This window comes from Coffea arabica, chromosome 5e, assembly GCF_036785885.1.
Source record: "Coffea arabica cultivar ET-39 chromosome 5e, Coffea Arabica ET-39 HiFi, whole genome shotgun sequence".
In the NCBI taxonomy this organism is placed as follows: Eukaryota; Viridiplantae; Streptophyta; class Magnoliopsida; order Gentianales; family Rubiaceae; genus Coffea; species Coffea arabica.
The window spans coordinates 67,532-95,237 of record NC_092318.1 but is presented as its reverse complement, the minus strand read 5'-3'; the positions used below and the strand labels follow the sequence as shown (position 1 = coordinate 95,237).

Genomic DNA, 27,706 nt, shown 5'->3' with positions numbered 1-27,706 from the left:
GACAGGTCCCACGCGACAAGCAGATGTCCCATAAAAGGTTCGAATCCGAATTGACAGAAAAACATGACGCCAACTCTATCATCTCGACTAACTCAAGGAACAATAGTAACATTGTTGCTAACTAAACGCTTTTCTTTTCTGTTTTAGGAACATTTCAATTCAATTTTGACACAAGTTGGTCATTATGCTTCTCAGCAGAGTACTGAGTTGAGAAATATGGATCTTTGTGGTTTTGTGTCACAAAATGTATCATAAATTGCTTTAACTCATATTGAGATTGGCAGTTTCTGGGGCAGCTTGGTTTCTGAGCACCAACATCCACCGTACCTTGCAGGACATGGCATGCTAAGGGCTGGTTTTGGCTGTAGCATGAATAATGAGATGTTCATCCATTGAGCATTTCTTTGTTGCTGTACCGGGGTAGGTAAAATCTGCAAACTATCTGCTTGACAAGTGTTTTCTCCGTGAATTTGTTTTCGTTTTACTTACTAGATGTTTAACAATTCTCATACGACTATACCAGTAGGAATTCGTGTTTTGCAATTTTAAGGTTTGATAGGTTAAACATGGTCTAGTTGTCCTACACAACTAGACCATAGCCACAATTTTATTGCAGGGCAACCAGCAAAACAAACTCGTAGGAGCACTTGCATAGCTGTAAAACGTGCTGTTAATTCACAAATAATCCAGGTTTAAGGGATATGACAAAATCCCGCATCATAAATATGCACTGCCTGGAAGCTACCCTGCTTAAAAGTTTTTTTTTTTTTTCGCAGACTGCTTAGGCCAGGCAACATTTTTTTTAGTCCTTTTTCATCATTTTAAGATACATCTTGTACGCGATATTACACCCAATCTCCCACCTACATGTTATAGGTTTCTCCTGTATATCCTCAACTTGGAGCCTCGTGATCTGTCATTCCGAATTTAACAGTTTTTGTTTGCTCCTCACTATAATCTCCATTCAGCAATGCAGCCTCATCTTCAATCATATAAGCTGGTTAGTCTTTGGTACTCTCAGCCTTCCCCCTTTAGTCCTACATTATTAGTAGCTTCTTAAGTACGGTATCTAAGTTCTTGAGCTTGAGACAGTTCTCCACTATGTTCACCTGGTGCAACCTTAGCCCAGGAAGAAAGTACAACACATTTATGCTTCAGCAGAAATGTCCCGAGCATGGAGGGTTTCAGACCAGTATTTAGGAAACCAGAAATGAACAAAAACAAGGGGATGGTTAGAACTTAGAAGTGAACCAACAAACCTCCAGCAGAACTATGTACCATAGCTACAGACTCTGAATATCTTGCCTCTTCATCAATCTGCACCACAAACCATTTTTCGTGTGAATCGTTGCTCCTGTGACGATTTCCACAGACTCTGGAGATCCTTTCAGTTCTATATCAAACTCTTGCAGCAACATAGCCAATGCTATTGTTGACTCCATGAATGCAAATTGGTCTCCAACACACTTTCTTGGGCCCCCTCCGAAGGGCAGGAATGCAAAATCTGACATAATCTGATAACAGCAATAACGGCCATATTGGCAAATTTCTAAGAGTTTACACACTATAGTCCTCGGAATAAAAAAAATAAAATAAAATAAAGAACCACTATTAAATAACCTCATTTGGATATAAAGCTCCAGGACTTCTGGATGGATCAAAACCAGCCCATCCTTCAATGCCTTGGCTCACTCTTTTTACTAGAAAGCGTTCAGGTTCAAAGTCATTGGGATTATCCCATAAGTATGGAGATCTATGAACATTGTATACCTGCCAGATGCAGTTAATTTAATAGGAAATCCTAAATAGCTGCCCAAAAATTCATTCTGCTACACATGATCGTTGCTAACAGTTTTCAAGTCTAATTTTCTATCACTAGTTGTGAGTATCAAAGCTATCATATGCACTTTCATCTTTTTATATGCAACATAGTAGATATATTCCCCAACAAAAAGGAAAATAAAGGCTCACAGATAAGAAAATATCAGTGCCAGCAGGTATTGCATATCCATTATTGTCACCTTTATGACCTCCTGCAGATGTGAAGCAATGGACTTAGAAGTAGCTGAAATTATGGCATTGCTAATGAGAAACAAATTGAACAGCAGATGTAATTCCAAAAACAAGTTGTTTTCATGGTTGCAAAAATACGAGAAGATGCTAAACTTAGTTGTTCATTAAAAGATTTTCAAGGTATCATGACCTCATTGCGTCTAATTTTTGGCACTACTGCATAAGCTCATTCTCCATTTCTGTAAACAAAACCCCGCACAGAAAAGGGGGGCAGCAGAATATATATATGTATCTTTTTTTTGGGGGGGGGGGGGGGGGGGTTGGGGTGGAGGTGCGGAGGAGGGGGTTGTGTGTGTGTGGAGGGGTTGATGAGTTGAGCAGAAGAGAACTTATTGCATCCCAGTAGAGAGCTGAAAAAGAAACAACGCAAGAAGTAAAATGTTCAAGAGTGTCTGAAACATCTTTTCTAAGGAAAATTCTAAACACTTGTACTCTTTAGATATCAAGCACCACATATGTAGCTTGATGCGAGATGATATGTCACTCCCAAAACTTAGAGCTTTGAGTATTAGATATGTCATTAGCTGTCAGTTTGAGACTCAGTTTGGATGGTGGATGCATGCAAATACAGGTAGGTGACGCTACAAACTTCAAGTACTATGAGCTCCTCAAGACTATGTTGCTAAGAGGAATTAAATGCAAAGCTTAGTTGCCCCTCGAATCCAAATCAGACCTTCAACAAAAATTTGTTTTCCTGTTATGAAGTTGGCATGATCTGTTCAACTTACTATAGGACCATACCAGGCAACTTGTCTGATTTCAGAGAACGCCTAATAAGGAGTGGAGGCTGCGGATATAAGCGTAGCGTCTCTACAACAACAAGTCGTATGTACCTGACAGCATCCAGATGGCACACAGCCATTTAGAATGCAAAAAGTATAAAGGCTTTATGATATTTAAGATCAAAGTTAATATTTTGACTCTTTTAGTCTACATTTAAAAGTAGCAAGATAAGGCAATATAGTAAAATGAAATGAACTACTACTTTATGCAATTGGATAAATACAACGTACCATCCTTCAAATATGTACTTGACAAAAGTGTTATAATTAACCTATTTACACTTTTTTGGGGTGTTTCTCAAGAACATTTGCTGTAGCTACTTTATTGGAAAGAGAACATGTGAGATAAAAAGGAAAATGGACTACACGTTAAAAGTTTTCTAAAATCAGGTCTTATTTTTTTTGAAAAAAGCAACCCATCCAAACAGGCCAAAGTTTATTCCATTAGTGATTCTCTAAACCATGAAGCTGGGCTCTTAGGTTGCCACAGAAGAAACATATACCTCAAGCAGGTCCATGAAATTAACCTCTTAAAACTTTTTAAGCAACAAAAAATTGATTTAGGTCAAATTTCAATCCACAGTATGAGTATTTTGGTATGTTAGGGGGCTCTTTGCTGCGTGCAATGTGGATCTCTTCATTTTGGTGTTACATCAAGAACTAAACTGAATGTCAGTTTCACCCAGATTGCCAATTTAACTGCCCATTCTGATATACTTCTATATCTCTTGCCAGATTACCAAAACAGTTGTCAAATGCATCACAAAATTTGTGAACTTTTTACATGAAGTTATTGAACTAAAAAGGAATCAAGAATGAATTCTCAACTGAACTTCTTCTCTATGGTCAGGAACCTCTTATATACCAAAAACAAAGCAAGCATTAGGTTTTCAGACCCATCTCAATTAATTTCTCTTGCAGAAACAGATAGCAATGAGGAATATATTCATATAGTAGGTTTACTGTATGCATCATCTCACATTCAAATTTATTTGAAGTCGCAGAAAACAAGCTACAGAAGATCAAATTTCTGTGTCTACATGTGTTATGTTATAATCAAGAGGAGATGCAAAACTTTCACATTCATTCTTCCAGTGTATTAGATGTTGTGATATATTATATCACGGTCATGAAATCCACTTTGGGTATACTCATGTATGTTGGAAATAACTACACAAATAATTTAATGAGCAGCATAGCATAGTAGTAAAAGAACTCCGGAAAGAGATTTTACTATGGCAATAGGAGTTTCATGGAGCACTACCACATACTCTAGTTTTTTAATTGATTCTATGGTTATCCTCCTTTGGCCTAGCACTGAATCAATCTCAGCCTGTGCTTTCTTCATTTTGCTGGGATGCTGCAAAACAGCAATTTACCATACACCATATGTAATACAAGTTGAGAAATCTGTTGCTGAAGAACGAGGAAACATTGAAGAAAACCAATCTAAATCCACTTTCTAGAGACATTCTCAAAGAGTTTTGAATGTCACTAAGATAAAACCTACTTGTGCAAGAAGGAAAACAGCCCAAGTAAGCACAGCAGCTGTAGTTTCATGGCCAGCAATAAGCATTGTCATCAGATCATCTCTAAGCTGCAAAATGGAACAGCAGCAGATTATAAACTCCAACATATAATAGTGCAGATGCAAAAGCATACATAAGCAATCTAAATGAGAAAGGTATTAAAGTGTGGATAGTTAAGGTAGCTAGCATACTTGGAGGTTGAGATATAATTGCCAGAGATTACAATGTCAAATTAGCAAGCAATTGCATAAATTCTGCTAAGAACAGCCAGATTCAAGTAATGTAAATGCTTTTCTAACTCGTGAAATGATTTGAACAATCACCTATGTAAATTCATTTCTCCATACAGCATAACTTGGCCAAACATACCCACATGTTCATGTGCAAATTGGAAGAAGAAAATTTCCTCACTGAAGTAGTACAATAGGTAAAGCGGTTGTTTTGGATACAGAAGTTCCATCAGCAGATGAAGAAAACACCACAAGTAACTTTTACTCTACCTGACAATCATCAACATCTGCACCTCTCATATCAACTAAAAATCGCAACAGACTGGCATCCTGCAAACTTCAAGAGTTATGGTGCCAAATTTACTACCTTGTTACTTTCAAATATCAATACAGGAAGTGCATAAGGATTATGCTCACTTTAAGTTTTAAGTAGTCCCTTTTCTGCAGTTGCTCAATGTCTGTTTCCTGTGCCAGAATGCAACCTCTTGATAATAAACAATACAATGGTGAATCTACTAGAATAAACGGGTGCAACGATGCAATTAGTGTAAAGCAAAATGGCCACCTGTTCCTCATTGGAAGACAAATAACTACTCTTGCCAATATTCAGGTAAGGTTCTAAGCCTGGCTTGGGAAAGGAGTCATCAAAAAGCTTTTGATTCTTCAATGGTAAATAACAAAACACATTCCAAGGATATTTCAAACTACCAAAGCTAGTTTGCTGTTTCTTCTGTTCTCCTATATCCTGAGTTCCTGACAATGAAAAACTGTATAGTTCCTTACTGATTATGGAAGAGTGGGTGCCAATGCTCAATGTACCAAGCACTAGTATCTAGTCCTGATATTTGCTATTTCTTCTTTTCTACTCAATCCAGACAAAGCAAAACTGGTGATTGTTCTAGATAAGGAAGATTGGGTTGTCTATGCTCCAGCTATGAGAAAAGCCAAATTACCCAAACAGAGACAGGGTGGACCATATTAAGCAAAAAGCATGTGTACCGTATAATAATAAAGTGAAAACAACCAAGATCAAGTATCTGTACAATGATGAATGAAGAGGATCTATGCCAGTTTCAGTGTCGAAGAATGTACAAGAAAGAAGCAGGCAAATCCTTGAGTTACATCAACAATTCTTTACACAAGACTTTGCAGCAAAAAATAGATATACTACCTTAAAGAAGAAAAACAGCCAAAGTAACCAAATTTCTGAACTCATTCGACACACTCAACGTCCAAAAACAAAGATAAGAACAATATTAAAAAATATGTTGGGTTCATGCAAGCATCAACTGCATGAAAACATGTCGGGTTTCACTACATGCCTCTTGGATCCCAACATAATTGAAAGGGGGGAAAAAACAAAAAGAAATCCTCTACCTCTCTGTCTTTTGCTGTCTCTTCCCTCCCTCTCTACTTTCTGCATGAAGGTCAAGATATTCTAGTATCTAGTTTTGGTGTCTATGAATTTGAATGACTCAATGGATGTTAATAGATTTATGAACCACAAGACAAACAAAAGAATGACCAATCAAGCTTGAATTTGGTATTTGGGCCTTGAAATCATGTACTCCCAAATGTTTTGAGCAAAGCTAAGGCTGGAAAGATATGAGCTTTATGGGACTAAACAGCAGGTGTAGCCTGGATGACTCGTCAACTCATTCGGGGTAGGAGAAGAAAGAAGAGGATAAAAAGAGACAAAAGAGAGCAAGAACATACAGTTTAAAGGAATAAGACTAATCTCAAAGTCCATCCACAGATAACTACACAACAGAAAGTCATGTCATTCTCCCTCTAACAGAAAGCCCACTATTTCTACAGTAAGAAACCGTGTCGCAAGTTTAGTGCCATGTGGTGCTTAAGCACAAACCACTCTATTAACCCCTTCCAGATTTTCAAGAAAAACTCTAGAAATTAGTGCATTATAATATCTTTGTTATGACTTCTGCTCTCCATTTGAATATCTTGGAATTGATAGTCCTTGACACCATGGAGGGAACTTTGTATATGTCACAAAGATGATGGTAAGGACAACTTTTTCGGAGTGTGGCAAATCAAAAGCAGAAGGATGAAATATGGGTTATTATAGATGAAAAATAAGTTGAAAAACTCATGAGTTTTGTTTGTGATAGTAATGAATCTGATAATTGTCTTCTATGAAAGATGGAACCAGGTTGTGATATATTACCACTGTGTTCAAGATAGACAAATGTCTCTCTCAGGTAATAATATAAAGAAAGGAACACAAGTAGCAAATTTTGTGGACCAAGTGTTTGGTTAGTTTAAAGGTTAACAAGCTGACTTCTATCACCTACATGCTCCAGAGGGGAATGGCAGGAGCATTAAGGACATCCATGTCTTTTGATACGCTTCAGATATTATGTGAAAGGGTAAGGTTGGCTGTTAATGATAAACGAACCAAAACTGCTTCTTCAAGTAGTTCTGGAGTTATATACTCCTTACCTGTCTGGTCTCTTTTGCATTTCTGATAAGATCATCAAGACAGTCATTGATAAACTTAAGGTCTTTCTGGAACTTTCGCTGCCTGGGGACTAGCCATTTTGCCAGAGGGAATTTCCAGTAAGGTATGTAGAAAGTTGATCGATGTTCAGCTTCAAAGAGAGTACCGTATACAGCCTGAAAAAATACACCTAGATATGTATTGACCATTTTGATAGCAAAAAAGTTAATCAAGAAACACAAAAGCATGTGATAAATTATAAAGCCAATAGTAAAAGATTTTAAAAAACCATTAATTGCTGACATGCTATCAACCTCAAAAAGAAGGGTAGAGACAAGAAATGGCATAAGTTACAATATTTGCAAGCAAAAGCTTAATTGGTGAAAAAATACTCAATCGAAGGACCAAAATATGGAAAACATATAGATACATCCAACAACGTCTGGTATACATACCAATTATACAATCTGAGAACAGTATTTCATGAGAGTTCACAAGACAATGCTATGTGGCATTTTATTTGTTTAAACTTATCATTAGAGGAAAGCACTCAAACTTATTAGCATTAGCTCTCTTAATTTGACTATAGTAGTATCTACAATTTAAAGTTGTACACATTCCTTCAAATTACTCGTTTACACTTAATTTACATGAAAACTAAACCAACTTTTGATATTAGTCCTCTTGATTTTAATAAATAAAACAGTATTCTAAATGCACAATTTTTCGCCCTTAGTTGATTACAGATAATTTCTATTTTAGTTTATTCTTCTTATCTGGAAAAAGGTCTATTTCCTATTAATACATTTGATTTAAACTCCCATCTTTTACTCTCTTATCTTATATACTAAATCAATCTCCAAACGTTTTCCATTATCTCACATACATCTTTCCTAAGCTCTTGCAATCTCTATAATTTATTTGTTTTTGTTTTCAGGGTAAAATATCTAAGCATTAGCATTACAATATACTTGTAAGTAGAGGTATAGAAAATTAATATCATCATTTTCAAGTGTTAATTAAGCTCTTCTTACCAAGATGGCATTAAGATTTTTAAGTTGTCATCTCAAATTGTAATGATGTAATCTTTTTCAAGCAGTCAAGCATAACCTCATCCTACCATCTGCCCTTCTAAAAGCTGGACACAAATGACATTATTTTCCATTTTTCCCGACAGATATCAACACATTTGTGTCACTGGAAAAGTACACGGCCAACCAAGTCCATGATATCCCCCTTCTCCCAGTACTCATATTTTTGCTAGAGAAGCAAATCAAACTCATGTAAATAACTGTATTTGCTGAATTATGCAAGAAAAACCCAAGAAAGTGCTTCTGGATGTTAGTAAAGAAAGGGAATCTTCTCACCCCACAGACAAATAAGCACCAATGAGTAGATGGATAAAGAATTATGGATAGAGTTCTTTCTACTTCCTCCACATTTCAGTTGATTTACATGTCTCTAAGAACATAAGAAGGCAAAGCACAGAGGAAAATAAGATGGGAAAAGAAAAGAAAATGAGATGAGAACTGTCATTTCTACTTCTGTCCCACACAGGTTGTTCTGGCCGCTTTATCAAGAACTCAAACTGACTAATATTCATGATTTTAACTGATCAATTTGATTCTTACCAGTCAATTTCTACTTAGCTGAAGCAATTGGGATTCGAATTTCATAGATATATCCTAAAAAGTAATCATGTTGAACATATACTGCAGTAAAATATTTGCGAAATGAATTCCTACATTAGTTTACTTGTTTTCTTAATTGATTTCATTCATCTCCTTGATTTACTGAGTACCATATAAAATGATAAGAGCAGAATTCTCTACAACCATGTCAAGTTCATGCCAATTTTTGACATTATCATATAAATGCTAAGCATGAAAAAGTTTACTTCTGAGAGGGTTCAAAAACTATTTACTTCTGTAGTCATGAACATGTTGAATGCAGTAAGTCCTTTGAAAATGATTTTCCAAGAAAATATTTGCTTTCCCTAATTTCTTATGTTTGCTTGACTTGGTATCTCCTGCAAAACTAATATCCTTAGTACTCTGTTCTGGTAAATAACCATGGATGAGATTGGATAACACACATAACCAACCAAAAATGTTATCCAAATTACCCACGGTAAGCCCAGCAAAGAATGCAAGAAATATTGAAGAAGTTGCCAAAGTTACAGCCAAAAATCAGCCAAAAATTTAAGAATACGCCATTGTTACTGGTATTTGTAGATTTTTCCATAAAAAATTAATTTAATATCCACAATACAAGAATCTTAGTACTGCTATGACAAATTACATCCTCCTATGGGAATGACCTTTAAACGCTAACCCGAAAGTTTCAAATCAACCTTGCAAAACACCACAAGCAGCTTTTTTAGTTCTAGATTTTTCCCCCCAATCTGCCAATCTCTCAAGTCAGGCCCTAGATTTATGTAAGAAAGAGAGAGGAAGAAGCAGGAGATAAGCGCATTGCAGAGAAACAACAGGAGGACGATGCATCTGAAAAGGAATAGGAAGAAGATAATGGGTATCTTGCTTCGAAGAGATGAAGTGGTCTGGTTTATAAAAAAACTTGCAAAGAGAACGTTCCATTAGGTGTTTAACATCAAATTGAGTAAAAAATTTTCCAGCAGAAAAAGTTTCCTTCGCTTCTGATGTAACCAAGCACAGAAAATTGGGAAAACACCAATGGAAAAATGTTTCACAACCAACCAAACGGACTACCTGGTAAAAGAAATCCATCCCGCTAAGTGTTGAAGTAAACAACGAACAGAGTGTCTTCAATCTATTACTCCAAACTAGAGATCTAAGAGTGACCAGTTCCATCTTTCCAAGGTATTTACTTTTGTCATAAGGCCTTTAGAAAGGCCTTTGATGTTTAAAAAAAATACGATTGAAAAAAAAAAGACCTCACTTTTCCCAGCACTCATGAACCGTTGGTAAAAATTAGAGTAGTCAAACAGAACATGTTGTTGCAAATATCATACAATAGTAGAATGAGAAAATGAAAGCAACTAGAAGAGTACGGCACAAGCCAGGGAAGAGAGGTAAAGGAAAAAGGAAACTAATGCAGCAAAATAACTTAATTTGCTGAGATATTTAAATGATTAAGAAAGTAAGCTAAAAAGAGTTGTTCAAGAGAACTTTGGCACAGAAGATAGAGATGACACTCATGACAGCATGTAATTGCACAATCATCAATAAATATTAATATTTCAGTTGCTCAACTATACATCTACTCAACACCTTTAAGAATCCCAATATTAGTTGCAAGGAAGACAATACAAAACCTAAGAATACATGCTGCTGGTGCATGAGAACATGCCAAGGGAGGAAACACAATTAAAAGCAAACTAAGTCAAACATCCATGAGCATTGGAGGAGGAAAGAAGTACCTAGAAGTACTATCTATATGTACACAAACTCACGAAGTTTGAACTTTTTACCTTAATAACAGGAGATTCTTTGGTAACCGAACCAAAATCGTAATTGAAAACTCCAAGACCAATAATATCTAAAGCCAAACTGGAAAATTCGGCTTCAAGGTCCAACTCAATGGTCTTCCCTCCTTTTCTCCCTTCTCCAGCAAGAAGTTTTTCAAACTTTAGCATCGTTCTCTCAGAGCAATCAGTAAATACTTTGACCATGGCCTCCAAGTACAGTGCATGAAACCCAGGAGCAATAACTGTAAGGGGGAGATATATAAGTTTGAAAAGAAGGATAAAAGAAGAAGAGTAGAAGAGAGGATGTGGAAACAGAAAAAGCTTTTAACATGTGGAGATCTATCACTATGCAATTTACTAAGCTTTTGAGAGGATTGCAACTTACATAGGTATGTGGTATAAGATACTTCTGGGTCATTAATTTCCCATGGACCAAAGTTCCAATTTACAAATTATCACCTATCAGTATGTGTACCATATATAATTCTACTGCTCTTTCGCCATTTCAAGAGCTATCATTTATGTCACCAGCATTATGGAGCGTTGCAACGTTGCAAATCCTAGTAAACCCTTTGGACTTACTACAGCAATGAGTGAACATAAAAAATCATATGATCATAGAGAAAGCAAAAGTGCCCAACAGCATAAAAACCGTAAAACTTGGATGTTTGCTTTCCATCAAACATGACAACTACTTATACTGACGACACTAAGCAGACCACAACAACAAAATTACATAAAAAATACTCAAACATGAACAAGGAAAATCAAAATGTGCAGAAGACGCAGAATTGAAATGAATTGTAACTGCATAGTTACTGATCGGATGTTTTTTACAAGCTAATGAAGTTGAAACTTATAGTTTATATCATAGTCAATAGCCACAGAACAGAAGAAACAGAGACTATAACAGTGTCATCACATGTCTTGTTACATAATCGCCTAATCTAAAATGCATACTTCCAAATAAGGAATGAAATAAGTGTAAAACATGTAACTGCTCTTTCTTCTCCAGATTCGGGAAAGCAAACATGATAGCTAAAATTATCAAGTTACTTTCACAGATTTTGATCTACTTATTCAAACCATTCAATTAACAGTTTTAGAAAATTTTCTCTGGCAAACCAGATTAAACTACAGTGGATTTCTGCTTTTAATGAGTAGGAGGTTAACCAAAATAAACACCCCCCCCCCCGGGTTTCTCCCGTAATTTGCTTTTTGCAGTATAGATCCTATTCTGTGACATTTGTCTTTTGAAATAGCCAAACGCCATGAAGATTATTTCCAGAAACACAAATTCTTGGCTGCTGAAATTTCAAGCCAGTACACCAAATCTATGGAAACTTCAACTGGAGACAGTATTGCAAAGGACTACCACTCCATGAACCGAATTTGATATAGGGCCTTGCCATTCAGCTGTCAAAAGCTCTGATGATAAACTTACTATAGCATTCTGGATAAATTTTGTATTGTTAAGATAATGGAGAATGTCATAAGTTACTATTACAAGTCAATAAATGGATTGGAAATAGTAGAAGAAAAAAATGTAGATACTCAACTTTGGATTCGATAAGGAACATAATAAGGAAAAAAAATAAATACACATTTAATATCTCCTTCTGAATTTGCCAGCTTTTTTCATGTTATGAAACTTCAATGTAAGTTTATCAATTCTTCTGTGCTGTTACTTCATAAGATAGCTTGTTCTTCATTGTTGTGTTTTTTTCATAACAATACTTATTCCAACACAAGCCCCTTCAGCCCCTCCATCTTGAGGCCTATGACTCACCTCATAGAATGAAAAACTTTCTTCCTCCTTCATCCATCAATGAAAGCCTTGACATACCGTTCAAATTTTAACTTTTAAATAGAAAGCCTCAAATCTCCAAAAACACTGTTTTTCACCTTTACTGACAAGCTGGAACTACCTACATAACTTAAAAACAAATTTTTACCAAAACAACTTAATAATAAACAGATAAAAAGCACAAAGATGAGGTATCTTGGGCTTGAGCAACATCATGCAATAGCCAAGTTAAGTTGATATACAATAAGAGATTCAACTAAGCAGCGTAGGCCACAGTTTCAACCGCATCATGCAATTTGCAGATGAGATCAGAGTTTGTATTTGCTGGTTGAAGATTGTTGAAGATATGTGATCTAATATTATGGAAAGATTTGATATTGTAAATATTAGAAAAGATATGATTATAGTATCATGTATTAATTAGGTATCATATGATTATAGTATCATGTATTAATTAGGTAGTAGATTGATTTAGATTAGCATGATTTTAGGATCTAAATTAGGTTACACTTGTGCATATATATATGTATATTGTGTAGTCCAAATAGATGAAGAAGAGTATTTTTCTCTCCGTTTTTTCTTAGTTTACATGGTATCAGAGCCCTACCATCAAGGTTAGGGTCTCTGTCCGCTGCCAGAAAATTCATTAGTCATCATTCGGTTCATCTAGTTCTGTATAGGACACATCTGTGTTCTATTCTTCACTCTTGTTTTAAAGAGTTCAGATCTGTCCTTTTTTGTTTTTTTTCTGTTAATTCTGAACCTATGGCAGAAACGAAATCTGTCGTTACGTCTGATGTGGTTCCTGTGATGTCTAAGATCACGGACCACAAACTCAACAATTCTAACTATCTTGATTGGAGCAAAACGGTTCGGCTTTATCTACGAAGCATTGATAAAGACAATCATCTGACTGATGATCCTCCAAAAGATGGTTCAAGACAGACATGGCTAAGGGAAGATGCTAGATTGTTCCTGCAAATACGGAATTCTATTGACAGTGAGGTAATTAGCTTAATTAATCACTGTGAATTTGTTAAGGAATTAATGGAGTATTTAGAATTTTTGTATTCTGGTAAAGGGAATATTTCTCGCATATATGAGGTGTGTCGAGCCTTTTATCGTGCAGAGAAACAAGATAAGTCCATCATGACTTATTTTATGGATTTTAAGAAAACTTATGAGGAGCTTAATCTGTTATTACCGTTTAGTTCTGATGTGAAAGTTCAGCAAACTCAACGGGAACAGATGGCAATTATGAGTTTTTTGACTGGTCTTTCACCTAAATTTGAAGCTGTTAAATCTCAAACTCTTTCCAGTCCTGAGATCTCATCTTTGCAAGATGTGTTTAGTAGGGTGCTTCGCACAGAGAATACCCAGTCTGTTCAGTCCAGCAATGCTCTTGTTGGTCTTGGAAAACAGCAATACAAAGGTGGTGGTAAAGGAATTGACACTCGAGGACAAAATGCAGAAGTGGCTGTGTGTCACTATTGTCATAAGCCGGGTCATATGAAGCGTGATTGTAAGAAATTGCAGTACAGGAACCAGAGAACTCAATCCGCACATATTGCTTCTACCAATGATGCTATTAACCATGAAAAGTCTGTTACGATCTCTGCAGATGAATTTGCTAAATTTTCTCAGTATCAAGAATCATTAAAGTCTTCATCTACTCCCGTAACTGCCATTGCTGAATCAGGTAAACCAAACACATGCCTTGTGTCCTCGTCCTCCAAATGGGTAATTGATTCTGGTGCCACAAATCATATGACAGGTAATTCTAGTCTATTTTCTACCTTTCAGACACACACATCTGCACCTACAGTTACCTTAGCTGATGGGTCAAAATCTCGTGTTCTTGGATCAGGCTCAGTTAACCCCACTCCATTAATCTCATTTTCATCTGTCTTAAGTTTGCCTGAGTTGTCTTTTAATCTAATTTCTGTGAGTAAACTTACTCGTGCCCTCAATTGTTCTGCCCAATTCTTTCCTGACTATTGCTTGTTTTAGGATCTTACGACGAAGCAGATTATTGGTAAAGGGCATGAATCTGGAGGTCTTTACATTCTTGACACACAGATACCAAAGTCCATAGCTTGTTTTGGAATTGTAAATCCATTTGAAGCACATTGTAGGCTGGGTCATCCTTCTCTCCCATTGTTAAAGATACTTTGTCCACAATTTCAGGGTTTGTCTTTATTAGATTGTGAGTCTTGTCAGTTTGCCAAACATCATCGTGTTAATCTGAGTCCTAGAGTCAATAAACGAGCGGATGCTCCTTTTTCATTAGTCCATTCAGATGTCTGGGGACCTAGTCTAGTCATTTCTAAAACTGGATTCAAGTATTTTGTTACTTTTGTCGATGACCATTCTCGTATGACTTGGTTATATTTAATGAAAAATCGGTCAGAGTTGTTTTCTCATTTTTGTGCTTTTTGTGCTGAGGTTAAGACTACAAATATTGCGAAGTGACAATACCAAAGAATATTTATTCGCACCTTTTCAATCTTATATGGTGCAAAATGGCATTATTCATCAAACCTCTTGTGTGGATACACCATCCCAAAACGGGGTCGCAGAACGAAAGAATAGACATTTGCTCGAAACTGCAAGAGCCTTATCATTTCAAATGCATGTTCCTAAACATTTTTGGGCTGATGCAGTGTCCACAGCTTGCTTTCAAATTAATCGTATGCCTTCATCTGTTCTGAATGGTGGGACTCCTTATAATACTCTTTTTTCAAATAAACGTTTGTTTCCCATCGAACCTAAAATCTTCGGGTGTACATGTTTTGTCCGCGACTCTCGTCCCCAAGTCACTAAATTATACCCCAAATCATTGAAATGTATTTTTCTTGGTTATTCCCGTGTCCAAAAAGGATATAGATGTTATTGTCCTAGTCTCGGCAGGTACATTGTGTCAGTTGATGTTACTTTTCTCGAAAATACACCTTTTACCCCATCCTCATCTCATTCATGTCAGGAGGAGGATGATGATTTGTTAATCTATACTGTCACATCCTCAAGTTCTTCCCCTGCTAAACCTCCAATTACTCAGGTATATTCTCGACGACAAAAGTCTCCTGATGCATGCCCTGAACCAGTTCCTTCGTTACTAGATCCTGTCTCAAGTGATGATCTTCCTATTGCTCTTCGCAAAGGTAAGCGTCAATGCACTTATCCTGTGTCTTCGTGTGTATCTTATAATCATTTACCCACCTCTTCTTGTTCCTTTATTACATCTATTGATTCTATCTCCCTTCCTAAAACTGTTCATGAAACCCTATCCCATCCCGAATGGCGCAATGCTATGATAGAGGAGATGAATGCTCTAGATGGTAATGATACTTGGAACTTAGTAAATTTACCTGCAGGGAAGAAGGCCATTGGGAGTAAGTGGGTTTTTGCAGTTAAATTCAATCCTGATGGGTCGGTTGCTCGGTTAAAAGCTCGCCTGGTTGCCAAAGGCTATGCCCAAATCTATGGAGAGGATTATTCTGACACTTTTTCCCCTGTTGCTAAGTTAACATCTGTCAGGTTATTCATTTCTATGGCAGCCACTCATAATTGGCCTTTGCATCAACTAGATATCAAGAATGCCTTTCTTCATGGAGACCTCCAAGAGGAAGTTTATATGGAGCAACCACCAGGGTTTGTTGCTCAGGGGGAGTCTGGGAAGGTTTGTCATCTTCGGAAGTCCTTGTATGGACTGAAACAAAGTCCTCGTGCTTGGTTTGGAAAATTTAGTCTAACAGTTGAAAGGTTTGGGATGCAGAAAAACAAATCTGATCATTCTATTTTCTACAAACAGTCTGAAGCTGGTATTATTTTGTTGGTAGTATATGTGGATGATATTGTTATCATCCACATATACTACCATATGATTCCTAAAACTTTTCTCCATAGTCAATTTCAGACAAAGGATTTGGGACTATTAAAGTATTTTTTGGGTATTGAGGTAGCAAAGAGTAGGAAGGGGATATTCCTGTCCCATAGAAAATATGTTCTTGACTTACTATCTGAAACGAAAAAATTGGGGGCTAAACCAGCTAGTACCCCAATGATTCCTAACTTGCAGCTCACAAAAGAAGGTGAATTGTTAGAAGATCCTGGGAGGTATAGAAGATTGGTTGGAAAGTTAAATTATCTTACAGTGACTCGTCCAGATATCGCGTATTCAGTTAGTGTTGTTAGTCAATAAATGTCTAATCCTACTGTTAATCATTAGGCAGCTGTAGAACAAATTTTGTGTTATTTAAAAGGAGCTCCTAGACGTGGTATTCTGTATAAAAATCATGGTCATACTAGGATTGAGTGTTTTTTAGATGCTGATTGGGCAGGATCCAAGGCAGATCGAAGATCCACGACTGAATTTTGTGTCTTTGTTGGAGGAAACCTGATCTCATGGAAGAGTAAGAAGCAGAATGTTGTCTCGCGATCGAGTGCAGAGTCAGAATATAGAGCTATGGCTAAATCCACATGTGAAATCATGTGGATAAATCAACTTCTAACTGAAGTAGGTCTCAAAACCTCAATGCCTGCAAAATTGTGGTGTGATAACCAAGCGGCTCTTCATATTGCATCCAATCCCGTATTTCATGAGCGAACAAAACACATCGAAATAGATTGTCATTTTGTTCGTGAGAAAATACAGCAGGGCTTGATTTCTACAGGATTTGTAAGGACTGGAGAACAATTGGGAGATCTCTTTACAAAGGCTCTACCTGGGGTTCGAGTTGATTACCTTTGTAACAAGCTGGGCATGAGCAACATCTATGCTCCAGCTTGAGGGGGAGTGTTGAAGATATGTGATTTGATATTATGGAAAGATTTGATATTGTAAATATTAGGAAAGATATGATTATAGTATCATGTATTAATTAGGTATCATATGATTATAGTATCATGTATTAATTAGGTATCATATGATTATAGTATCATATATTAATTAGATAGTAGATTGATTTAGATTAGCATGATTTTAGGATCTAAATTAGGTTACACTTGTGTATATATATATATGTATATTGTGTAGTCCAAATAGATGAAGAAGAGTATTTTTCTCTCCCTTTTTTCTTAGTTTACAAAGATGTACAAAAAAAAACTACTAAAACTGTTAATATTACAAGCCACTCTAGGTATGTTGACTCCAACCCAATTTTTGAGAAGCGCCCCCCCAGTGTTCAGCTAGCAGCAATTATTAACTGACCATTTAAGAAGCAAAACTTTCTGAATGAAACAATATCACGATGTCAGTCACTAAAAGATTTCTAAAACTTGCTAATTGTCAAGCTTATGTTGGAGAAACAAAAATCAAAGTCTTTGTTTGCAGCAGTACGCCCAAACATTGGACATGCAGTAATTTACTGCCTTGGAACAAGGAACCCTGGGTGCGGGGCCTCAAAGGATACATTCAATAAAGCTCCCCAAGAATAAGTTTTTTAGCATTCTTAATTGGGGTAGTCATCGTAGCTTTCTTTATTTTTATTATTTTCCAGTTCTATTCATGTTAAGTTATAAATTGCACTGTTCAAACAAGCACTTGGAGGCGTTTGCAGCACTGAGAAAATATGACAAGTGCAACTAGGTTGAGCCAAACTGGCACCAATTCCATTAGGAACACAGAGCCGGCCAGCCACACAAGGACATTTGCCAAGGCTAATCCAGTGCCGAATCCTCTATGAGTCCAAACCAGATGCTGGCTAGTAGCTTAATGCCAATAAATAGGCCTACTTTAATGTTATTGTAAGATAATCTTATCAAACTTTGACATGCCATTACACAACTTTCGTTGGTTTAATCCAAGTTTCTTGAGTGCGTTCAAGGTTTTTCCATAAGATTCTTTGAATCTTGTTTAGAAAGACAATTGTGCAATCTTTTCTAGGGTTTTGTGCTGCATTTTTTTTTTACCCACCCACCCCTCCCTACAGCCTTCCCACCCCCACTTGCTAGGCATAGGATTTGAACCCTGAAACTGACAGCGGAGAAGACTCTAAGAGCCCTCTCCAGGCCATTGGGCCAACGGGTTCCCTGCTGCATATTTACGAACGAGTACCTATAAGTTTTATACTTACAGGTTCAGAAACTTATCAGAATGGATAGTCCAAAAGGTACTATCATACATTGTCATTATACAGCTAACACAGTCCAAAGTGGACAGTCCAGAATGGACAGTTCAAGTGGATTTACTAAAACATTATACTGCTAACACCATCATTCTAAAAGAGTATCAGGGAGCTTGCTCACCTCTTCTCCTCTGCTTCCAAGTGTCAATATCCGCAGGTATTAGCCCTTTTCCCATTATTGGTTCTAGGATTTCAGCAAGAACCCCCTAGAAGAAAATATAATATCCCTGATTCAGATAAGTAAAAAATACTGCCAAAGATGAAGCACATTAACAGAAAGCAATGTGATATTACAAAAAATTTCAATACCACAATGGTGTAACCATATCTACACTATGAGGTGCTGTAAGCGGGGAATCAGCTTAGTACAGTTTAAGAAGCTTATTTTTATGTAGAATAAGCATACATCCTCGAAGGACAAAAGCACAGTTATTCCTTCAAATGAGAAGCTGGCCTCATCATTTAGTATACTTTAGGTTAGTTCATTTTATAAAAGAACTTTTTTAGGGAATGATTAAAGGACAAATTAACCTACCTGTAATATAAGAAACCAAATCCTCATGACAAGCAAATTAACTGTCACTAAGAACGTGGCAGTTGCTTGCTGTCAGGAAAAAAATATTACATATTCTTCTTTACTGGTTTTGCAAATTTAGTATAGGTCTAAGGGAAGTAACAACTTGGAGCATTCATATGAGAACATCATTCAGGATGCAGGAAATCGCGTGTGATGTTTCCCAGTCACACGTTGATCAAAGTCAGCTGGTTTAATTTACCCTTTCAATGTTTAATTTTCTGCTCAAAAAGACAATTCTATCTTATAAAGTTAGAAAAAAGAACCATAAAGTCCGTATGGTGATATAGCTGCCACTACTAGTTGTAACTTGTATCTTATACAACCAAAAAAATAAAACTTTTGCATTGCATCTACATTCTTTTACAACCATTATGTACTGCCTCAATGGTCCTTTCCTCTGACATACATCACAAACTTTCTCAAGTTATGTATTCTATGATACTCATGAGCAGGTGACTACGTTTGTCAACCATTTCTGCATATTTCAACTGTGGTCATGCGAGACACAGGTTAATTTGCGTTATATCATGCGTAAAAGAAGACAATACATGCACCATTTTCTAATGCTCTTACAAAGTTAGCATGTAGTCAGCTCTTTGAAGAGGAACAGGAAGAATATGTTTCAGAACCATTGACCACAATAACAAAAACTCTTTCACATCTGAAGACAAAACTTCATATGGAATTGTATCAGGGTGTTTTATCAGGGTACCTCAGAAGCAGATTAAAAATGATAATCATCTTCATAAATCTGCGGGAAGAGGAACTTGCAATGTAACATTGAGTTTTGGTCAAAGAGGGAGTTGAATTTCAAACACATGGTCAGGGGCATTTTGGGAATTTGGAAAATGTGTTGCTTTTTTCAAGCTTTTGGTACAACTGATTGCAACATGTGTTTGGGTGTTTTTACATTAAAGCCCCCATATTTGTACATTTAAAGCTTGTATTTATAGACACATCTGGGTATTTGTGGAATGTGGGCTTATTTGGCGATCATTTGTGCATTTGGTCCAATTCATATAAGCGTGTGTTTTTGTGCAATAACTGAAATGGTGTTATTATGTAATTAAAATAGAGCCACGTTGCTGATAACCTCAGTAATTGCAATATAACTCCATTTCAATTGTCTGAAACACTCATAATTATATCAACACCTGCTTTCCTATGCCTGAAGCTCAGTCGTTTGAAACAGCTTCTTTACCAGCAATAAAACACTATTTACATCCCAATTAAACGGCCAATAACGTGGGTATGCTGCTGAGTTATTGTCTAAGCATCAGTTATGGCTCTTTCAATTCTTCCTCCTTCACATTCTTCAGTTTTCCCCCTTTCGGCTTCCAGGACTGCGTTATTTTTTCAGCCTTTACACTCAGCATTTCATAATGGTTTTCAACAGAAGCTATATTTCCTTAATATTACTTAATATGCGCTGTTATCTTATTTTTGTCTTTATTTACTTGCTCACCACAGGCACCTAAAAAATCCTCTTTCAGCACACGCGCCAAACACCGGGGCAATGCGCAGGCATTCCCCCTAGTTATATGAGAAAAGGATGAGATCAACTAGGATCTTAACTTTGGACCATTTCATGAAGTAAGATAATTATAATCACAATCAGCTACTGTAGGTCTTAGACAACATCGAATCAAACTAGCTTGGACAATATTGTGTCATGCTATTATGAAGCACATATAGGAAGGCCTCAGATGCATTGCACATTGAGTGTCTTGTTAGAAGAAAATGCGCAAAATTTCTTACCTTGTCATAAGAGAGAGCATTTTCACGTAGAATATGTCTTGAAACAATAGGATCTGACACAACAACAAATGCTTTTGGCCCAAAAGCAAGTTTGTACACAGAGCCATGCTGCCAGCAAAATCAAAGCCAAATGAAAAACATTAAACAGAGCTTTTGCTGTGGAAAAATTTGTTGATGCTAAGGATGTGATTCCAAAAGGTAATCCTTTTTTATTTGCATAGAGGAGGAGCTACCAAGATCATGCCCTTGAATTAGATAAAACAATCGTGTGGCTTTTGGTTTAATCATTAATAAAGTGGTAGCACCTTAGCCAAGTACTCAATCTTATAATTTTTCTCAACTTGCTTAGTTTCCAGAACATATTGCGAAGATCAAGGGCAGTACAAAACCAATTCCACTGGTGAAATACTATGTCAAATATCAAGTTGCAACAGATCATTCAGTGGCTGATTTTATCGCAACAAAACAGCTAAACAATCATGCAAAGACGAGTACCTCGAGAAACCAATCGTAGAGCGCAAAAAACAGTGGCCGGCCAAAGAGATCAGAAACTGCACCTTCAGCCATTGGCATCGACCCCATTCTTCCTCCACTCAAGAAATTTGTGAGAAGGTTGCTGGCGTTGTCCAGTAGATTCATTTTTGGTTTGGGAGCATTAGTTTTTGCTGAATGGCATCTGCAGTTAGTTACAGTCTACAGATATTACTCCACGAATTCAATTGATCAACTAAACATCTCAGACCTAAGGATGACCGAGAAAGCAATACAAATTGATATTCTGTTGCCAAATTAACATAACATATGCAGGTGGATGTTATCATTTTAATGATCCCAACATTTCCAGTAATTCCGTTGGAGCAAAAGCATTAAGCCAACCCCCAAAAAAAAAAAAAAAAGTTTCTGCTGTTTCCTACGGGAAATAAGAAGACAAATTGACTTTTAACACAGCCCAACAAGAAGGCATTCAATAGTTGAACAAATTGCTTCCTCTGGGGGCAGAACCAACTTTTATATCTGTTATGCACCAAATAAGCAGAGGGCAATTACAGCATATCCAGCAAATCCTGGAGAAATCTAATGGTGCGAATGAAGAGGGTTTGCATTTAATTGCACATATTTTGTTTCACACACACACACCTGACTGCGGGAGCAAAAGCTGAAGTCCCTCTTTTGGGCTTGCCAAATGAAGGACAAGCAGTGGTGGAAGAATAAAAGTCGGAATGGTGGGAGGAGGGATACCAAAATCTACCACTGCAGCAACAGCGGTTGCTACCAGTACCATTACGGTTACCACTGTTGGTAGCAGTTAGAGCAAGCGTAAGAGCAGTCATGGGGTACTTATTGTGGATGGCACCTAGAAAGCAGGCAAAATCCACAACCCGCAGCAACTTCAACTGACAGCAGCCAGCCTCCACACGCTCGGCTCGAGTGCTTCCAATGGCTTCTCTCGACTTATATCACCCCACCGGCCACCAGTACTGAACTACTGATAACTGATGAGATAATTCCCACTGTGGATGACTACCATTTAATCAGCTAACTCTACTAATAATGATAATGGTTAATTTGAAAAACCTCCCCTAAGGTTTATCCTAATATCACCTAGTACCCTTAGAGTTTCAAAATTCTCACTTACCTCCCCTATCAATATGATGTGACTAGAAGTTCCAATAAAAAAAATTGTGTTTGGATTGTAAATTATTTGAGATAATTTTGTGAAAAAAGTACTGTAGCACTTTTTTGATATAATGCATGTAAGATAAAAAGGTGATTGAAAAATGTGTTGATGATGCAAACAAATCAGTGTGTGTAAATAAAGTGTAATAACTTACGATCCCCTCAATGTTTTCCTACTTTTTTAAATCTACATTCCTAAATCTCCAAACTTCACAATGTATGATGACTTGAAGATGGTGAAAGTTTGACAAGAAAAAATACCCAGCACAAACCTATTAGCATAGTAATCGAAGAGGATACATTGTATGTATGTTACGTGGTCATCGAAAACTATTCTAACTCGGTATAAACTGATCTCGAACCCAGATCTTGAGGATAGGATAAGCTTCTAACATCCTAAAGATAATAGTGATAATAGTAATTGAAAAAGAACATTATATGTATATCACGTGGCCATCGAACCTATTCCAATTCGGTATAAACTCACCTTGAACCTCGAGTTTGAGAATAGGATAAGCTTTTGACTTTTTAAAGGATGATTTTAGTTGGTCATTGATGATGACTATCCTTATCTTAAAAAGATGGAAAATCATTGATGATTATCGGAACTAATGTCTATCTAACTCAAACAAAAAGACCTCTCTATCTCATTATTTCTTAATCTTTTTATCACTTACTTGTATGAAAACTTGAGCGTCATATATATATAACACCCAGGGAGATTTTTTTTACCTAAAATAAAAAAACAAACTTGAGCGTCGACCTTGAGAACTTGACCCCGAGACTGCTCATGGGTTGGTATTTTTTTTTGGCATATTTTGTCTCCAAAATTGTGTAAGAAATTGCGTAAATGTACATGTGAAAACTGTGCCCCAAATGATTGTGTTTGGCTTTTGACCCACATATTTCCTAATTCTGTAGTGGTGGAAAAAATTAGCAGTGATTCTTTACCGACACCAGTGCTCTACATTTTGCTATCTACTTTCAACGAGGTAGTATCTTGCATATTTGTGCACATATTTTATTATTAGTATTTTTTTATGCAGATGTGCATCTTATCTTTGGTGCACCAATCCACCATCAGATGTGCTCGTGATTAGATAACAAAGTGGACGTTTGCTCTCATGTGATCATGACTACCTATCCATGTCTACTATTGTCGTGAAAAATAGTTTGCCAATTGAAAAGTTCGATGTATCAACAACTCCAACTACAATGGAGTTAGAGTTCTCCTAATAGTCACAGTTAATAAGTTTCTCCAACGTGATTTTGAGCACCAAGTTAAACCATTGTTTTGAAAACTGGATCGAATCGGCCGGTTCGATCAATCAGATCGTAAATCGGTCATAGCTCAAGTCCGATTCATATCTTGGGTTGAGTTGATTGGACTTAAAAATTGGTAAGAGCTGTTTGAACCGTGCGAACTGGATTGAAATGTTGAACCGACGAATTTTTTGTTTTTGTCTATTAAATTGAAATAATATATATATAAAAGAATAGGTTTTCCTTAACCCTAACGACTAATTATTAAATGTCACGTCCACTCACTTTCTTCTCATTTTTTGCCTCTTATCAAGGTTGCATTTTTGTTTTCTATTTTCTTGACTTCTTTCAAACTCCAAATTTCTTTTTTTTTTTAAAGTTGTAATCTCTAAATCCAAAAAACATGAATTAAAAATTTAAACTCACAATGTCTAATTCCCATGGACACGAATTTTGTATAATTTTAAAATATTGTGGTATTTTTGGGTTGGATTTAAGATTATTTTTTGGTAGATACAATTGAAACTAAAATGAAATTTATTTGTTGCAACTTATAATTTAAAATTTTTATTTGTGAAAATCCAAGTTCTTTGAAAATATTAAACTTTTCATATAAAGTCTTAAACTAGTCCATTGCATGTCTTATTTTGTACATATATATTTATATAAATTATTTTTAAAAAAATTATTAAACCAGAGTTGAACCGGTCTGACTGATTGAATCTCGACCCAAACATCTCACCACTTCAATTCATGTGACATTTGATTAAATCCATGTGACACAGAGTCATTCAATAAGATTATCTCAATCCATAGAGATCTTCTTGAACCGGTGGATATCTGAAGTAGAGGGATAAAGTGATCCACATAGCTGTACAGACATTCGACCCCTAACGGGGATCCGCATGAACCTCCTTAGTTAGAACCTCCTAGGTCAAATTTGCCAAGACACTTCCCATAAATTGGTTAAGAAAAAACCCTAATTTTTCACCATGAAAAACTTGCTCCAATAATAGAAATAAGATATGAGAATTTTCCATTATTTCCTTGTGAAGAATTTTGGGTATTTTTCTCTCAAGATTTTTCTCAAAAATCTCACAAGACAATTTGTGTGTCGATTAGATAATTTGTGTGTCGTTTAGTCTTGTTAGCAAAAGTTTAGTCAGTATTTATAGATAAATAAGGTATCCATATCCTTATAGAAACCTGAAACCAGTTTCCAATAGGATTCAATTTCCTTATTCTAATACAACACTTGTATTTAGAAGACTTGATCTTATTTGCACTATAAGTCTCCCAAATTTAATTTGTCCCACAAATTAAACTATAAGTTATAAAAACTTATCTACCAAGTTCCTACTTGAAATTTATTTAATCCAGTTAAAAAGTTCTTAATATGTGTGACCCATTAGGTTCTCATATACATTGGCAATAAGTATGAGTTATAATTCTTAATAAATAAGAATTGGATAAATTAAAACTCATTTTAATTTATCATTGATTCCATTAATCAATTAAATCATACTTATACATAAAAAAATGGCATCTGACAATGCATCATGATGATCCAAGTAATTAGAAAAGTTAAGTAGATGATTCACATTTTAATGAATGCTTATTGTATAATTAATATCTTTTATCACACTTATCTCACATTAATTTTGGAATAAGTTGTGCCTATTCTATTACGTGATTAATGTTCATTTCTTGTACCAAAATATAGCTCCAGTGAAGAAGTACTTAGAAACATGTTCTAAGATTTTTCCACTTAGTGCTAAGAGTTCGGAATTATATTTTTACAAGTAGCTAGATATGAGATAACTCCTTTTTCATAAGAGGTGATAAAATCTTTATAGGTTATTCACTACCTTTCTATATTTCAAATATATACTCATCTATTAATGATGTGAACATTCTCTGTTACGGGAGCAATTATATAACAAACAAAATATATCTGTCCGTACTCAAGATACTATAATAACCTTAAATCTAATGATTACTTACACAAACGTCACTTAGAGATTAATCTTTTGGAACTTAAAGGATATCTCTATGCTGATCAATCTAGTGAATTTGATCAATCTGTCAAGCACCTATATATTAGTTTAGGTGTCTCACACAGCGTAATAGATAAAATCTGCTACTTCTTATATAGAAACGGCATAATATATATTAGTCTAACCGTATTAATAATCCCCTTTCTTGTTAATACTTTGATTAGAGATATTTACGAATAAATCTTGTTTACAATCGAATGAATCTCACCATCATAACTCTTATGATTTCATCGATTAAGGCTTTGTATGGGGCTTTATTATGTTTTCCGTAAACACATTTTCCAATCACATTTTTACCTCACATATATCAAATCGCTACAGTAATTTTTCTACAAAAAATTCAAAAAAATGCACAAATATAAATATATTTGCAATTAATATGATAAAAATATCATTTATTATAATATAAATAGTTCAATTGCATGTTAAACCGTAAAAGTTGATTGACTTTTGGGCATACAAACTTTCGGTCAGTACAGTGTATTCATCACCTCTCCATAGTGTATGTACTTGTAACAAGTTAATTTTCATACGCTACAGAATAATTCTCATTTAAGAATGCAGTTGCATTCTATGCTTCATGAAGTAAGATTGCAAATACCAGGACTGACCACTTCAATGTAACCAAGGTAAATGAATCATCAAGAAAGTGAGTACTGTGGAGTGGTCAGGTATGTTCTTGTTGTTTGGTTATTACTTATAAGCAAATTCTATTGGTCCAACTGTGATTTTTAAACCCTAATTGACCAGGTTACTTTCCTTACATTATAGAATAATTTTCGTTGGAGACGGCAGTAACTTTGAAGTAAGTTTACAAATGCCACCACGGCTATTTCAATGTAGGCCAGGTGAACAAATAGCATGAGAGTGAGTATCCTTACAGGTATAAGGCACGTCCTTGTAACTTGAGTATTGCTTAGAGGCAATACTTTATCAGTCCATTTGCTATTTCTAGACCCTAACTGACCAAGCGGCTTTCAATGCATTATAGAGCAATTTATATTTGAGAAGGCGGTTATTTCTGTACTTCATCAAAGTTTGTAAATGCTACCGTAACCATTTCAATGTAGCCCATGTGAATAAATCACCAAGGAAGTGAGTTATCTGATAGATAAGGAACATCCTCCTTACATGGGTGTTGCAGCAAAGTACAATTTTAACATAAGGTGATCACGGTTACATGTACAATACAAACTTTGATGACAATTGGTGGGATAGCGTATTTCGTTTCGTCAAGTTACACAAATGACAAAAGGCTATTCGTTTTTTTTTTTAAGTGTCTACCCAAATATTTATCCAATTTTTTAAGTGTTTTGACTGAATCAATCGATCTCCATAACAAGTGATTTGTTAAGTTTATTCTTTATATATTGAACATGTGACAGATCCATGATTCATTCCGATCAAAATTGGTCAGAAAATGTGTTAAAGGACAAAAAACGAGCACAATTTGTATGCTAAAAATTAAAATCACTCATTTTCTTTCTGAATGACTATATTTTCATATCAACTATACGTGAGAGATGATTAGTACAATTATCTCAAAGAGGAGAAATTTAAAAAATTGCATGCTCACAATACGTGAAAGACTCGATAAACAATGTAGTCGCAGCCCTGTTGATCCAAATTGGTATGTATTCTTGAACGCTGTACTTTATCACACAATGCCAAATTAGCGTACATAGTAAGGGATACAAAAAAGATCTAAATACCCTTCTCTCGTAGTCATAACTCATAAGGGAATCCTACCCTTGCTTCTTTACTTAAATCTATTTATGGAAATATCATTTATTTTTTTGGCACATACTCTGAAACTTGTAGAAGAAGAAAAAAGAATTCTCCCTTACATTTTTATTAATTTTTTATTCCCTTACTTTTCATGTCTAAATTACGAAAACAAATCATATATTTAGAAACAGGTA

At 35.8% G+C, this 27,706-nt stretch overlaps 1 protein-coding gene across 5 annotated transcripts; it reads right to left on the bottom strand.

Annotated features, from left to right (window-relative positions):
* Positions 1–626: 626 nt before the first annotated feature.
* Positions 627–22,331, bottom strand: LOC113743378 (cytochrome P450 97B2, chloroplastic). Of its 5 annotated transcripts, XM_027271365.2 has the most exons (15): positions 21,925–22,321; positions 21,283–21,463; positions 20,788–20,895; positions 18,574–18,658; positions 10,524–10,762; positions 7,075–7,248; positions 5,032–5,079; positions 4,885–4,944; positions 4,366–4,452; positions 4,127–4,215; positions 2,815–2,906; positions 1,972–2,033; positions 1,621–1,770; positions 1,260–1,514; positions 627–1,037 (listed from the first exon to the last, which is right to left on the bottom strand). In XM_027271365.2, exons 1-14 carry the CDS (start codon positions 22,116–22,118, stop codon positions 1,284–1,286), a joined length of 1,800 nt encoding a protein of 599 aa, XP_027127166.1. In that variant the 5' UTR covers positions 22,119–22,321; the 3' UTR covers positions 627–1,037; positions 1,260–1,283. The 5 variants fall into 5 exon arrangements, with proteins under 5 accessions (XP_027127166.1, XP_071904300.1, XP_027127165.1 ...); XM_072048199.1 differs by having other exon boundaries at positions 627–1,514; positions 21,283–21,452; positions 21,925–22,331; XM_027271364.2 differs by having other exon boundaries at positions 627–1,514; positions 21,925–22,320.
* Between the last annotated feature and the right edge of the window lie 5,375 nt (positions 22,332–27,706).

What these genes read in the sequence shown, in the direction of transcription:
- LOC113743378 (XM_027271365.2), bottom strand. Translation starts at nt 22,118, where the DNA reads ATGACTGCTCTTACGCTTGCTCTAACTGCTACCAACAGTGGTAACCGT. An exon ending in CTGTTTTCCTTCTTGCACAA is followed by an intron (nt 4,216 to 4,365) that starts GTAGGTTTTATC and finishes GCTGTTTTGCAG; the next exon opens with CATCCCAGCAAAATGAAGAA. An exon ending in GCACTGATATTTTCTTATCT is followed by an intron (nt 1,771 to 1,971) that starts GTGAGCCTTTAT and finishes TGCATCTGGCAG; the next exon opens with GTATACAATGTTCATAGATC.